Source organism: Pteropus medius, unplaced genomic scaffold, assembly GCF_902729225.1.
Source record: "Pteropus medius unplaced genomic scaffold, Ma_sr-lr_union100, whole genome shotgun sequence".
Classification (NCBI taxonomy): Eukaryota; Metazoa; Chordata; class Mammalia; order Chiroptera; family Pteropodidae; genus Pteropus; species Pteropus medius.
In genome coordinates this window covers 2151236-2167462 of record NW_024354498.1, presented here as the reverse complement: position 1 = coordinate 2167462, position 16227 = coordinate 2151236, and the positions used below count along the sequence as shown (strand labels likewise).

At 32.8% G+C, this 16227-nt stretch overlaps 1 protein-coding gene across 1 annotated transcript in view; it reads left to right on the top strand.

The window, feature by feature from the left end:
• The window catches only part of CNKSR2 (connector enhancer of kinase suppressor of Ras 2), a 265051-nt gene that overhangs the window by 80990 nt on the left and 167834 nt on the right, over positions 1-16227 (top strand). Inside the window, exon 4 of the mRNA XM_039852288.1 lies at positions 2572-2659. Coding sequence (XP_039708222.1) covers positions 2572-2659 — 88 coding nt within the window. The remainder of the gene's footprint in view (positions 1-2571; positions 2660-16227) is intronic.

Genomic DNA, 16227 nt, shown 5'->3' with positions numbered 1-16227 from the left:
TAAAAGATTTGAGATCAAAGTGTGTTCTTTAACCATAGTAGAATCAAACTAGAAATCAGATAATACATTTCTAAATAATCCATAGATAAAAGAGGAAGTCTCAATTGAAATTAAAAAAATACATTGAACAGCATGAAAATAAAACAAACCATATTTTTTGTGGCATGTAGCTTAAAGCAGTGCTGAAAAGGAGATGTATAGCACCAAATGCTTAGGTAGAAGAGAAAGATCTCAAATATATTATCTAAGCTCCCATCTCAAGAAAATAGAAAATTATTTGCTAATTAACTGGCATAAAGTTTCAGTTAAGATGAATACCATCTAGAGATCTGCTGTAGTACAGTGTAACTATAGTTAACAGTACTGTCTTGTACACTTAAAATTATGTTAAGAGGGTAGATCTCATGTTAAATATTCTTAACAATAAGATAAAATTTTAAAAAATAGAAAAATAAGAACAAAATAGGCCCAAAGCAAGCAGAAAGGAGCAAGAAATAATGATAAAAGAGCAGAAATCAATGAAACTGAAAACTGCACAATAGAGAAATCAATCAAAATTAAAAGGATAATAAAGGAACACTACAAATAACTTCATGCATAAATTTGACAGCTTAGATGAAATAAACAAATTCCTTGAAAAACACAAACTACCAAAACTTACCCAAGATAAAATAGATACTCTGAATAATGTTATAACTATTAAACGAATTGAATTGTACTTAGAATCCCTTCAGAGGTGAGGATAAAAAGTTTCCAGGCCCAGATAATTTCACTGGTGAATTCTACTATATATTTAAAGAAGAAATAACACCAATTTTATGCAGTCTATTCCAGAAAATTGTAAAACTTCCTATCTCATTTTATGAGACAGTCATTATCCTGATGCCAATCTTCAACAAAGACAGTACAGAAAAAGAAAACTATAGACCAATATCTCATGAATTTACATGTTAAAACCCTCCACAAAATATTGGCAAATCATATTCAACTATGTATAAATTGAATTATACACCATGACTAAGTGAGAATTTTTTTCCAGATATGCAAGTCTGCTTCAACACTTGAAAATAAGTCAATGTATTCCACCACATCAATGGGCTAAAGAATAAATAGTGTATGGTCTTCTCAGTTAATATAAAAAAGGCATTGGTAGAATCCTACATCCAATCATAAAAATTCTCAGCAAAATAGGAATGAAGTGGCAATACCTCAACTTTTTTAAAAGCATATATAAAAAGAGACAGCTAACCTTATACTTCATTGTGGAAGACTGAATGCTTTCCTCCTAAGATTGGGAATACGGCAAGGCTGTCCATAGCTATTAGAATGACCAAAGTAAAAAATATATAAGTGAAAAATCAGTTTCAAAAAAAATATAACCAATGAAAGGCCTTTCTCTTATATGGATGCATGTGATAGTGGGAAGTGCTTGAGTTGTAGAGTTTTCTAGAAGAGAGACAAATTCAGTTTCTAGCTAGGAGACAGTTCTATATAAGCATTTCCAGTAAATTGCCTAACGAAATTAATAGAGATGCAAAGCACTAAGATTCCAGTAATTTGACTAAATTTCACCTCCATATCTTTATATTTGTGATTTTGTTTTCTTTTCCTTCAGCTGTGCCTCTCATATCATAAGTTTGACCCCATAAAAAAACAAACAAACAAAAAACTTTTGGCATTCACAAACAAGAGAGAGGAAAAGGAGTAATGGAAAGCCACTGTGAATTTATTTGGTGGCAAAACACTTGCTAGGAAAGACTGCTGCTATCTGTCTATGACAATCTTGAAAATATAGACTTTATACCAATATATGTATATGTGTATATATTATATATTATTTAGATACCAACTTGGTCTTTAAAGGATGTGAAGTGACATTCACATAATCGGTGAAGTTGAATCTAGGTAAGTTCATCAAAGCAATATATCAGTGTTTAACTGTATGTGGAGTGGGCTCTGGAGTCATACTTCCTAGATTTGAATACCAGCTTCAGCACTTACTAGTTGTCACTTAACATTTCCATAACTCAGGTCTGTCATCTGTAAAATAGAAATAATAATTGTACCTATCCCATTAGTTGTGAAAATTATTCAGTACATGTAAAGCATTTAGAATAGTAACTGGCACATAGTAAGTCTTCAGTCAGTTTTAGTTATCATTATCACTAGCTCTTAATTGTGAATATTTCAGGAAGATACTGTACTCAAAATCTTCACTTCATTTGAAAGTTAACTAAAATGTTATCTGCCTAATGTATGCTGTTTTTGTCAATTTGTTTTAGATGTAGTGAAGAGACCTTGTAAGAAGTACCAAAGAACTTCTAAGTATTAAGAACTAAAAAAAAGAGAGAGAAATTTAATGGAAAGCAAACATAACGTTTCTTGAATTTAATTCTCTTCCAAGCATTTCCCTCATTTTTTTCCCTTAAATATGCCCTGAATGTTTTTATCACTATATAAAATTCAAAACAATTTATTTCATATTATTCCAAATCTTATTTTAAGCTATTGTATTTTGGAAGCTTTTAAAAGCTGTTCCTATTAATCACAGTTTTTCTTTTTCCTTTATAGGTCACCATTTGCTGCTGTCACAGACTATTCAGTCACAAGGAACAATGTCATACAGCTCTGCTTGGAATTGACAACTATCGTGCAACAGGTATTAGCAGACAGACTTCCTTTCTGTTAATTTATTAGCTATTTCAGGTTCTATCAATGAGAATTACTTCTATTTACCAAGAGTTTATAAGATACTGGTTTGGGAGTTTCTCATTCAAAGATAAATGGTTCTAGAGAAACCACATATGTAATTATTCATTAGAAAATTATTTGGGTAATTATTATATAATACCAGTAAACAATTCTATCATAAATTATATAATTATTCATATAATCCCAGTAAATAAGGATTTTATTTACCAGAAGATGTAAAATTAAACCGAACCTCTAGAGGCATCATTATAGTAAGTTCGTAAGCCGTTTGGTCTCACACTTTTAGAGTGGGGTTGACTATATTGCCTTTTACAAAATTAAATTGCCCCATTTGGATCACAGTCTGAGACTTCTGCTCTAAGACACTATTAGTTCCTTATCAGTACAACTATTAGTTTCATTTATATTGGTAAACATACAAACAAAAATATAGGCTGACAGCCTTTAACATTGATCCACTTACATGACCAGATATGTTTACTTTGAATGTTATCTAAGTCAGGGATCCCCAAATCAAATGCCTTCAGGAGTGCAGCACCTAATATAAAAATGTTTATATCAAGCCTGGCATAAGATATGGAGAAAAGGTAGAGTGGTGAATTGGCTAGTACGTATCCTGCAAAATTTTATTTAAACCTAATAAAATATATCTGAGATGTCTGAGGCCTGCAGTCAGTACTCTGTATAAGACTGTTGTCAGCCTGTTGCTGCTCTCCCAGAGCGCCATTATTTGTTAGCCTATCCGATGGTGCAGAAATAGGGAAAAGACAGGATGAAATATGATGATGCAAAAGATTATTGGGGAAATTGATGATTTAATTTATCCTCCTACTTTCTGTCCTTTATTGAGTTTCTTATATTGCCTGTATTTTCTCAAAAAAAAAGCAATTTTATTAATATAGATTTAAATGTTTCAGCGTATTTTCTGTTGTATATATTAATATTAGATATGTGCTCAGAGCAATCTATATACAAACATTCATAATAATACAATAATTATTAACACATATCTGCTACCTGACAAGATCTGTGATAACTATTATGTGTATTATTTAAGCTTTTCATTTATACATGAGACTCAAGACAATTGAAATACCATGGAATTAAATGTGAGAATTAAAAGTTTATTTTTCAACTTTTCATACGTGAAAAAGCCATACTTATTGTCAGTTCTATGAGAATACAATCTATCTCATGTCAAACTTCCAAAATAACTTCATTTCCAAGTTGTCGTTATGACAGAAAGTGGGTATTTTTTACTTCTTCTGTCTCCTCCAAACATCTGGATCTGGATGGCCACTTTGAGGTTTACTTTTGAGTAATTGGCCAACTCTGTTACCTTGTAAACCAAAACTGAAACTCTAAATGGTAACGATGATAAGTTTTCTTAAAATCTTGAAGGAGAGTACTCAGGTGTATTCATTTTCACTTAATTCATACATGCCTAATGTTTTCCCATAACAAAAGGGGATAAACAAAGTGATTTTGGAGGAAAAGTTACCTTTCTTTTAACTTTTACGTATAGAGTGAGGTCAGAAATGGAGTTTTCTATGTTTAGAACTCACAGGTTCCAGAGCATACCTTCGTCACTCTGACCTTCAGATGTTACATTGAGAAGAATGGCTGAAATGATTTTCAATAAATTAAGATTTCCTGTAGAGAAATGTGCAGTAGTGGGAGTATAGTTTGTGTCAGATATGACTAACCCACCCGTTCCGCTATTTTAAGAACCTTCCATCTAAGTAGCAAGTGATTCAGATTTTGTTTGTTTCCAGAATATATGAACACCTGCTATTGACAACTACTTCATAGAAAACATATGCCATTCTGATATTGCCCTCAGAGATTTGTTCATGCTCTCAACAGGACCTTTTAATAGCTGTGCTATTTGGCTCAGTATTCTCTTTTAGGAATCTGACTTCAAGGCATAATGGGTATAAGTTTTGCTATTTACATGTCAGGAAACATTAGGTAGAATAGAGAGAGATGCTTTTACAGTTTGAATTTTTAAGTATATTCCATTTTGATCAAACATACAATTACTGAAATTACTCCAAATTGAAATACTCCACATATACTCAGGACCTTCTGTATCCGCCACCTACTGTATAGTCTGTTTTGAAGATGCCTTGCCCTTCCTAGAACATTTTGTTCTAACATTACCTATTTTTGTTTTTTAAAAGTTTAGTAGCTCCAAATATTTATCACAGTTCTTTCTATTTCCCTCTCATTTTCCCATCACATGTCCTGTTGCACGTGTCACCTTTAAGGTGCTTCTGAACAAAAACCTCTATATGTGGGTGTTCTTGGTTCTTGCCTTGCCCACCCCATCTCAACTTGTACCTGACTTGGTATCTTAATTCATCTACTTTAACTAGGTCTTTTCTGTTGCACCTTCAATGAAATATTCATTGAAGTTTCTCTTAATAAAGTACATCTTCATGATATCCTGACTTAATCTACTTATAAATATAAATTCTATCACATTCAGACTAGTCATCCCAAAGCCTAGCTCCAATTTTGTCTCCTTCATCAGTTTTCCAATAATTTCCAAATTAATTACAGACACCTCTATTTGGAATTCAAATGGCTCCAAGTATGGTCCTAACTTAATTTCAGTCTTATCTTTCAGTATTCCCATGTATCTTAATTGTACTCTAGTTCAGGTCAATGACTTATTGTTGGTAAAATAAATCTTACATTTTCAACTTTTTATGATGTGAGGCCACCTCAGAACATGACCCATATATCTTTTTAACTCTTCCTGTTAAAATTATGTCCCATCCTTTAAGGGCTCTAGGAAATGCCACCTCGTTCATAAAACTTTTATTATTTCTCATAACTGTTTATACCTTCCCCCTATGGACCATTTGTATTTAATGTAGTTATTGATATGATTGGGATTAAATACATCACCTTGCACTTTGTCTTCTGTTTACTATATGTTCTTTGTTCTTTGCTCCTTTTTTCTGTATACTTTTGCATTATTTTTTTATGATTTCATTTTTTCCACTTTGCTGAAATATTAGTTATAATTCTTTGTTCTGTAGGCAGAGGTAGGAGTCCTTAAACTCACTTTAGCATTTTACATCTCATCTATGACTGTTATAGTCAGCTGTAAATAATTATCTGACTTCCATTAGATTATGAACTCCTTGAAGACAAGAAAAATGTCTTGCTCGTTTTCATATATAGTAGGTTCTCATTACATATTTGTTAAAATAAATTGACCTGAGCTCCAATTATCCCCTGTGGTTAGGACATGTTTGTTTGTACTCTTCTAAGAAAAATCTGGAATTAAATACTTGAATTGTTACTCATTTTTATTTCATCTCCTGTGTAAACACTGCAGTTCTAGCTCTGCTATTCATGTAAGAACCCCAGAGATATCCATTACTATACATCTCTTTATTCATTACTTAAAATAAGAGTATTGAACTCTACCTAGCAAGGCTTTCAATTAAAATGTAAGGTGAGATAGATTCCCAGACAGGGAAAAGCTTAAGGAATTCATCACCAACAAGACAGTATTACAAGTAACGTTAAAGAGACTTGTGTAAAAAAAATGGGGGCGGGGAGAATACAAATAATAAAATGGCAGTAACTATGTATCTATCAATAATCATTTTAAACATAAATGGATTAAATGCTCCAATCAAGAGACATAAGGTAGCCGAATACATAGGAAAACAAGACTCATATATATGCTGTCTACAAGAGACCCACTTCAGATCAAATGCCACTCACAGACTGAAAGTAAAAGGATGGAGAAAGATAGTTCATACAAATGGAAATGAAAACAAGCCGGGGTAGCGATACTTATATCAGATAAAATAGACTTTAAAACAAAGGCTATAATAAGAGACAAAGAAGAGCATTACATAATGAAAAAGAGATCAATAAATCAAGAGGAAATAATCCTAGTAAACATATATGCACCCAACATAGGAGCACTACATACATAAAGCAATTATTGACTGACATAAAAAGAGAAATCAACAGTAATATACTCATAGTAGGAGACTTTAACAACGCATTGGCACCAGTGGACAGATCTTCCAGACAAAATAAACAAGGAAACAATGGGCATAAAAGACACACTAGACCAGATGGATTTCATAGATATTTTCAGAGCATTTCATCACAAAGCAGCAAAGTATACATTCTTCTCAAGTGCACATAGAACATTTTCCAGGATAGACTACATGTTAGGACACAAAACAAGTATCAGTAAATTTAAGAAGATTGAAATCATATCAACTGTCTTCTCCAATCACAATGGTATGAAACTAGAAATCAATTACAAGAAAAATTTGGAAAATACACAAACACACAAAGGCTAAATAACATGCTACTAAACAATGAGTGGGTTATCAATGAGATCAAGGAAGAAATCAAAAGATACCTAGAGACAAATGAAATGAAAATACAAGGACTCAAAATCTGTGGGACATGGTGAAAACAGTCCTAAGAGAGAAATTCATAGCAATACAGGCCTACCTCAAGAAATAAGAAAATGCTCAAATAAACAATCTAACCTTACACTTAAAAGAATAGAAAAAGAACAGCAAACAAAGCCCAAAGTGAATAGAAGGAAGGAAATATTAAAGATCAGACTGGAAATAAACAAAATAAAATCTAGGAAAACAATACAAAAGATAAATGAAACCAAGAGCTGGTTCTTTGAAAGGATAAACAAAATTGGTAGACCCTTAGCCAGACTCATCATGGAGAAAAGAGAAGACTCAAATAAATAAAATCAGAAATAAAAGAGGAGAAATAACTACGGACTCCACAGAAATACAAAGGATCATAAGAAAATACTGCAAGCAATTATACACCAACAAATTGAACAATCTGGAAGACATGGATACATTCCAAGAAACATACAATCTCCCAAGACTGAGTCAAGAAGAAACGAAAATTCTGAACGTATCGATTACTACCAGTGAAATCAGATCAGTCATCAAAAAACTCTCACCCCCCCAAAAAAAAACAAAAGTCCTGGACCAGATGGCTTCATAGGTGAATTTTACCAAACATTCAAAGAAGAATTAACACTTATTCTTCTCAGACTGTCCCAAACAATTCAAGAAGAGAGAAGGCTCCCTAACTCCTTTTATGAGGCCACCATTACCTTGATTCCAAAACTAGACAAAGACATTACAAAAACAAACTATAGGTTGATATCTTTTATGAGCATTGATGCAGAAATCCTCAATCAAATATTACCAAACCAAATTCAGTAATACATTAGAAATGTCATACACCATGATCAAGTTATATTTATTCCTGGGATGAAAGGTTGGTGCAATATCCGCAAATCAATATGATACACCACGTTAACTAATTGAAAGATAAAAACCATATGATCATATCAATGGATGCAGAAAAAGCATTCAACAAAATTCAGCATCCATTTATGATAAAAACTCTCAGCGAAATGAGAATAAAGGGAACATGCCTCAACATAATAAAGGTCATATATGACAGACCTACAGCTAACATCTTAATGGGGCAAGGTTAAAAGCATTTTCCTTAAGCTCGGGAACAAGACAAGGATGCCCACTTTCACCACTTCTATTCGACATCCTATTGGAAGTCCTAAGAATAGCAATCAGACAAGAAAGAAAAATAAAAGGTATCCGAATTGGAAAGGAAAAAGTAAAACTCTAGTTATTTGCAGATGACATAACATTATATAGAGAGAACCCTAAAGATTCCACCAAAAACTATTAGAACTGATCAATGAATTTAGTAAAGTAGCAAGATACAAAATTAATATTCAGAAATCAGTGGCATTTTTATACACCAATGATGAACTTTCAGAAAAAGAAATTAAGAAAACAATCCCATTTACAGTTGCAGCAAAAACAATAAAATACCTGGGAATCAAATTAACCAAGGAGGTAAAAGATCTACTTTCAGAAAATTATGTCATTGAAAAAAGATATTGAAGAATATACAAATAAATGGAAGCATATACCATACTCATAGGTAGAAAGAATCAACATCATTAAAATGACCATACTACTCAAAGTAATCTATAGATTCAATGCAATCTCTATCAAAATACCAATGACATTTTTCAGAGAGCTAGAGCAAATAATCCAAAAATTTATATGGAACCATAAAAGACCCTGAATAGCCATGGCAATCTTGAGAAAGAAGAACAAAGTTGGAGTTTATCACACTACCTGATATCAAACTATACTACAAGGCTACAGTAATCAAAACAGCATGGTACTGGCATGAAAACAGATACATTGATCAATGGAACAGAATAGAGATCCCAGAAATAAATCCACTCCTGTACACTCACTTAATATATGACAAAGTAGGCAAGAATATACAGTGGGGTAAAGACAGTCTCTTCAACAAATGGTGTTGGGAAAATTGGACAGATACATGCAAAATAAAAAAGAAACTGGACCACCTTCTTATACCGTATAGAAGAATAGATTCAAAATGAATTAAAAACTTAAATGTAAGACTGGAAGCCATAAAACTTCTAGAAGAAAACATGGTCACTAATCTCTCTGATATTGCTACTAGTCATTTCTTTTCGGATATATCCCCTCAGGCAAGGAAAACAAAAGAGAAAATAGACAAATGGGACTATATCAAACTAAAAAGTTTTTGCACAGCAAAGGAAACCATCAATAAAACAAAAAGGCAACCGACTGAATGGGAGAAGGTATTAGCTTTTGATACATTGGATAAGGAGTTAATATTCAAAATATATTAAGAACTCATACAACTCAACAACAAAAACAAAAATTCCAGTTAAAAACTGGGCAGAAGTCCTGAATAGAGATTTTTCTAAAGAGGGTGTACAGATGGTCAATAGACATATGAAAGGATGCTCAATGTCACTAATCATCAGAGAAACGCAAATTAAAACCACAATGAGATATCACCTCACACCTGTCAGAATGGCTATCATCAATAAATCAAAGAACGACAAGTGTTGGCAAGGATGTGGAGAAAAGGGAACCCTCATACACTTAGTGGGATTGCAAATTGGTACAGCCACTATGAAAAATGGTCTGGAGGTTCCTCGAAAATTTTAAATGGATCTACCTTTTCACCCAGCAATTGTACTTTTGGATATTTACCCAAAGAAACCCAAAACAATAATTTGTAAAAATCTCTGCATTTCGTTGTTCATGGCAGCACAATTTGCAATAGCCAAAATATGGAAGCAACCTAAATGCCCATTAACAGACGACTGTGTAAAGAAGTTATGGTTCATATACACAATGGAATATTACACAGCCATTAAAAAAATGAAATCCTACCATTTGCAATGACATGGATGGACCTAGAGTTTATTAATGCTGAGTGAAATGAGTCAGACAGAGAAAGATAAATACCGTATGATTTCACTGATATGCAGAATCTAAGGAACAAAAAGAACTAATCAAAAACAGACTTACAAATATAGAGGACAATTTGGTGACAACCAGAAGGGAAGGGTTTGGGGACCTGGGAGAAATGGGTGAAGTTTTAAAGAAGTACAAATTAGTTGATAGATGATCACGGGGATGGGGAGCACAGCATAGGGAATGCAGTTAACAGTAATGTATTGGCAAGGTGTTGAGCCAGAGGAGAGAAAGGGTAATTAGAGTGGTCATTTCATAAACTATATAAATGTCTAACCAATGTACTATATACTTGAAACTAATAATAAAATTTAAAAAAATAAAAGTGTTGATCCTCATATCCACTTTCTAATGCTAGAATGAAAGTGAACAAAACTTATGAAACACCATGCAAATAAAATACTAACAAAACATATCTTTTAGAAGAAATTGAAATATAGGCATGATGTATGGGTGTTTATAAATCATCTCTTAAGTAATCTATTATTTTTCTTCTGTTATATGATATTCTATCTTTGATACCAAGTATTTCTGGAGTCTACAGTCTGTTGCTACCTATCATAGCAATAGGAATGAGGATGATAAAATAACGAAATAAAATATTTAAGTTTTTGTTTCTATATAATAAAAGTATGGGTGATTTTATTTTATTTAGATTCTACTTTTCTGCATTTTCCAAATTTTCTAAAATGAATTTGAGTTATCAGAAAAACAAACAGTGAAATCTCTGTACATTGAAGAAATACTGCTTTATTAAAAAAGCACCACATAGACAAATACTTATTATATTTTAAAATAAATTACATAGTTTACAAACAGTCAGTGTCCATCTAATGATCTCATTCAGCTATTATGTACACATTAATCACTGCATTCACTTGGAACTGTATGCAGTATCTGAAGATGGGAATTAAATTTAAGCTGCCAGTAAAAGAGGCCAATTTGAATAAGCAAAGTGCAGATTAAAAAAATATCTAGGGCATGCATTTATTACCAGGCTTTCAAGAAATCTCATCTGAACAGTTATGATAGTTATGCTTTGAAATATGCTGTACTTCAAATTATTCTTCACTCAACTTTAATTATTTTTATTCCCTTTGCAGCAAGATGAGATGATCAATATCTAAAAATAAACTGTCACAAATAGCCTTTTTTCCCATCTTAACTCAAAGGGGTGGTACTGTGAAGTAAGTGGAAAGTGCTTCTTGATATTGGCTATGTATATTTAAAGTAATGCTAACGCTAGAAGAGAAAGCTAATGTAAATTTTTTTTAACAAGTTCTGTTTGGAGGAATTTAATCTACTGTATCTGTTTTACTTATATCTAGTAATGGGTTTAGATAGTTATATTTGAAATCTTTTAAAAAAAATACCCCCCCAACACTTTCTTCCCCACATAAGATTGGTTATAATAATTCATTTGAACAAAAAAGGGAAACTGGTTTTAAAATCTTAATGGAAAGAATTCTCACAAAGAACTGAAGCTTCATTTAGAACACTGTCAGCAACTGAATCAGAAAAATGAGACACATACCCACGCATTTCTTGTCATCACTGAAATAATTGCCATGATGCCTGCCCTAATGGGTATCAGCTTAACCTAAAATTATTCCTAATGTACCAGTTTTATATTTTGCACTTAAAACACAAAAATGATTAATTAGATTGTCACTAGTTAAAAAACTGGGCACAAAAGTATCAGTTTGCAAGGTGACAATTTGGTGGGACTTAGAACATTTGGGGCAATGGAAAGAGAGTGGGATAGAGACTTGAGACTTAGCCCTGTTGCTTCATGATTTATTTCACCATGAACAAACCACGTGATTGCTTGTGCCATCTCTAAACAAATAATTCTATATATCCTTGTGAGAATAAAATTAGGTATATTAAAATGGTTCATAAATGTGAAGTGAAAAACAAAAAGAAAGTAAAAGTAATATGTATAAAATGGACGAGAAATAGACACTTGATAAAAGGAATTAGAATAACAACTTTGCTCTAAATAATAAATGTACACAGATTTTTTCCCCTCGATTTGGCATTAGTTTTTAGCTGCATATACAGTGCTATCTGAATTACATGCTGAGAGAAAAATTTCAACATGTGAAACATTTTAAGTCAGATTTCGAAATGTTCAATATAGAGTGAAAACTTTATTTTAAAATTTAAGTTCTGAGAATGTATTTTTACCTAAAACGGTCCCCTCTAAATTGTGAGTATGAAAACATCTTTCTGTTTTCTTATGGGCTTGCTCATTCTTCAACCTTTTAAGACCCATTTTTCCCATGTCTGCGTATCACTGGTTTTCTGAATTATGTTCAAAGCATATTACTTTTCCTTACCATTCCCAGTTGAAAATTAGGGGGGTGGAGGGGAAGATCCGTAGTCTTTCACATAAGATTTTTGTAAAATAACTTTCGAGAAGAAATGCAAAGAAAAAAGAAATTCTAGACACCTTTCTTAAAACATCAATCTGTTTTAAGTATGTAATTTTTACCTGCTACATAGTCAACACTTTCCTTCCCCACCCTCTAAAATTTGAATAAATAGCATTTACTGTTAAAAAAAATTTAACTAAGAATCATCACCAAGAACAGAAAGTTCATTTAGATGTTGAAGGAGAGTTTTTTAAGGTTCTTGCTTATTATATACATCAGTGTAAAGGTTTGTATGCCACATATTCTATACTCACCTAATGTTTTCTACTTCTAAATTATAAAAGTGATAAAATCTTCTTTATAGAAATATTTAGAATATTGAAAAGAAAAAAACCTTGCTTATAATTCTTCCACCCACCGAAAACCCCTGTTATCATTTCGCCCATTTTTTTCAGTTAGTATTATGCCATAATTTTTTAAAAAAAATTTATTGCATAGTTCAAATTATGTTTTTGTCCTTTTAAAAAGTTTACAAAATAATAATCCTCATTAATTTAAAAATATAGAAATCTATAAAGAAAAATAGTTACACTCACCCCAACCTAAGTAGCAGAAACAACTGTGCTCCTGCTTCGGTCTTTCCTACAATAAATGTCCTTAAGTTGTTATTCTGACTTTCTGACAGCTCATTTGTTTGATTTTGTTTCATATTTACCTGTCAGATGTTTTTTATTTCTTTTTAAATCTTTATTCAAGAAAACAAAAAATATTTTTCAAAGATCAATACTGAAAATATATTTTTTGATGGACAACTTCTTTTAAATTACATGTGTGTGCTTTCTGATCACTTTTGTTACCTTTACAACATTTTAAATACCAATCAAAAGTAAATTTATGAACTATATTCTAAATATACTTTTTAAAATAAAAATATAAATGAGCATATTGACTATCTAGTGTCTTTAAAAGTATTTCTGCTTAGATTTAATCTAACCTATTTTGTCTTAATCAGAGTATTATTTACTTAAGGTAAATACCTGAGAGAAAATAAGAGCTTTTTTAGGAGTTATTGAATTGTTATTTATGGTTTAAATTCTTAGAGTAAATATCTATAAATACTAAAAAATAAAAACTAAAAAAAGATGTCAGAATTTTGTAATAATAAATAGCCTAGAAGTGATTTTTAACGTTTCATTAAGGATTTATGCAAGCAAATATGGCCCATTAGCTTATTAACAATGGCTATTATATTTTATTACATTTCATTTATATAATAGTACCTTCTTTACCTTCTAATTGACATTTTATACCATTTACTCTTAAATTCTATGGCAAAATAGTTGTAGTGGGTGGGCTTTGATATAAAGTAGGTCCAACTTCTTCATCCTGGCTCTGCTTTTTGACAAACTGCATAAACGTACACAATTTACTTCATATCGCTGATACTCTGTCTTTATCTGTAAAAGTTGATCACTACCTTGTTGGGTAATTGTGGGGTTGCTGTGAATATTGGAAAATGATCTAGCCAATAATATGGTATTTAGTGGGTGCATAATCAATGACAAACTTAATTATATAGCAAAAGTGCCTTTGAAAACTCTAAACTCAGCTAGTTTTTACTCCACCAAAGAAATTAAAGGAGTGATGCTCTGCTTTTGTTAATGAGCGGCAATGAAGAATGAGGAAGTTGATGATCATCTGCTGCAGCACTTGGAAAAACAAAATATGCCAAAGAGGATGGAACAGCATTATGAACAGAATGCATTTGGACATAATTGTTCTTCAGAGAAAAAGTTATTTTCCTTTATGGCCAAATTGTAATATGTTTGATTCACATGGGAAAACTTTGAAGTCATATTTAGATTTAATCAACCAGAATAGAAATGATGACTTAAAAGGACCTGCTGAGTTTAATGGAGATGGGAGATCCTTTCTTCATGCAAAGCATGAGCAAGCTCATACTGAAATCCAGTTCCACGAAAGCAGTAAACTCTTCAGGACCAAGCCACAATTCCTTCAACTTCACCAAACACACAAAATATAGAAAGCCCATGAATGTACTGAGTGTGGGAAACCTTCCTCAAGAAGTCGCAGCTCATGGAATGTAAGAGAATTCATACAGGAAAGAAACCCTGTATATATAGCATATGTGGGAAGACCTTCTTCAAGAAGTGTAAGCTCACTGACTGAACATCAAGAAATTCACAATGGAGAGAAACCCCATGCGTGCAGTGGGTGTGGGGTTTCACACCCTCAGGAAATTTCAGCTTACTGAACATCAAGAGACTCATGCAGGAAATAAACCCCATGTGTGCAGTATATGTGGGAAAACATTCTCCAGAAAGTTTAAGCTAACTAAACGCCAGAGAACTTATACAAGAAGGAAACTTTATAAATGCACTGAATGTGGCAAAGCCTTCTGCAGGAAGGCAGAGCTCATTACACATCCGAGAAACAAAAGAGGAGAAAATCACGTGGATGCAGTGAGTGTCAGAAAGGTTTCCCCAGAAAGTCACAGCTCATTCTACATCAGGAAACTCATATAGGAGAGAAACCTTATATATGCATGAATGTGGAAAAGGGCAATCTTATTATACATCAACCAACTCACAATGGAGAGAAACCCTGTGGCTGCACTGAAGGTGGTAAGGCCTTCAGCCAGAAAGCTTTCCTCATAGCATATCAGTGATTTCCTATAGGAAACACTCCCTTTGTGCGTACTGAAAATCCTATTCGCAGAAATCAGGACTCGTTAAACATCAGAAAATTCACACAGAGAGAAACCCCACACATGCAGTGACTACAAAGATAATGCTCATTGTCCATCAAAGAACACACACAGAAGAGAAACCCTATGGATGCAACACATGTGGGAAAGCTTTCTCCCTTGTGTCATGTCTTTTGAAACCTAACTGGATACATGAGAGAGAAACATGTAGATTCAGTGAAGGTGAAATATCTTTCCACAAAGGGACACAGCTTATTAGATACTATTGAACTCCTGCAGAGAGAAAGCCCTGTTAATGCAGTGACTGTGCTAATGCCTTCTGTGATCTCTCAGGCATCATTAAACATCAGTGGGCTCCTAGCAAATAGGAATGTAGTCATTGTGGGACAGCTAATTGCCAGATGTGCACCCTCAGCAGATAGAGAGTTCATACAGGAGAGAAACCTTATGAATGCACTGAATGTAGTTATACCTTCAGTGGTCATTACATCTTATTTTGTGTCACAGAGAACACATAGGAAAAGACTGGTATTTTAATTTGGAAAAACCCTGAACAATAATGTCTAGCTGATTATATGGTTATGTGTCAACAGAAAGCCTATGAATGCAGAGGCTAAGAAAGTCGGTTTTTGGAAGATAGACCCTGTCTATCACCAGCGATCACCATAGATCATCAGTGAGCTCATAGTAGGTAGAAGTATGATAGTGGAGAAGTCCCTGCCCTCAACAGGTATTAGTATATACTGGGGAGAAACTGTTGGAAGGCAGTAAATGTGACATAGTTTTCAGTGGTACATTCTGCTTCATCTGTTAGCAGATAAAATCATATAGAAATAAAATATTGTAAACACACTAAATGTGGGATACCTTTAACAAAATATTAAAGTTCTTGTGAATCAAAAAAAAATCAAGTGGTATTTAAATACTTGTTGTTCTTATTTATGGGTATAAATTATACTAGAGTAGGCAGAATATATATTCTGTAGTTCACATAGTAAGAATTAAAACATATAAAAGCCCAGCC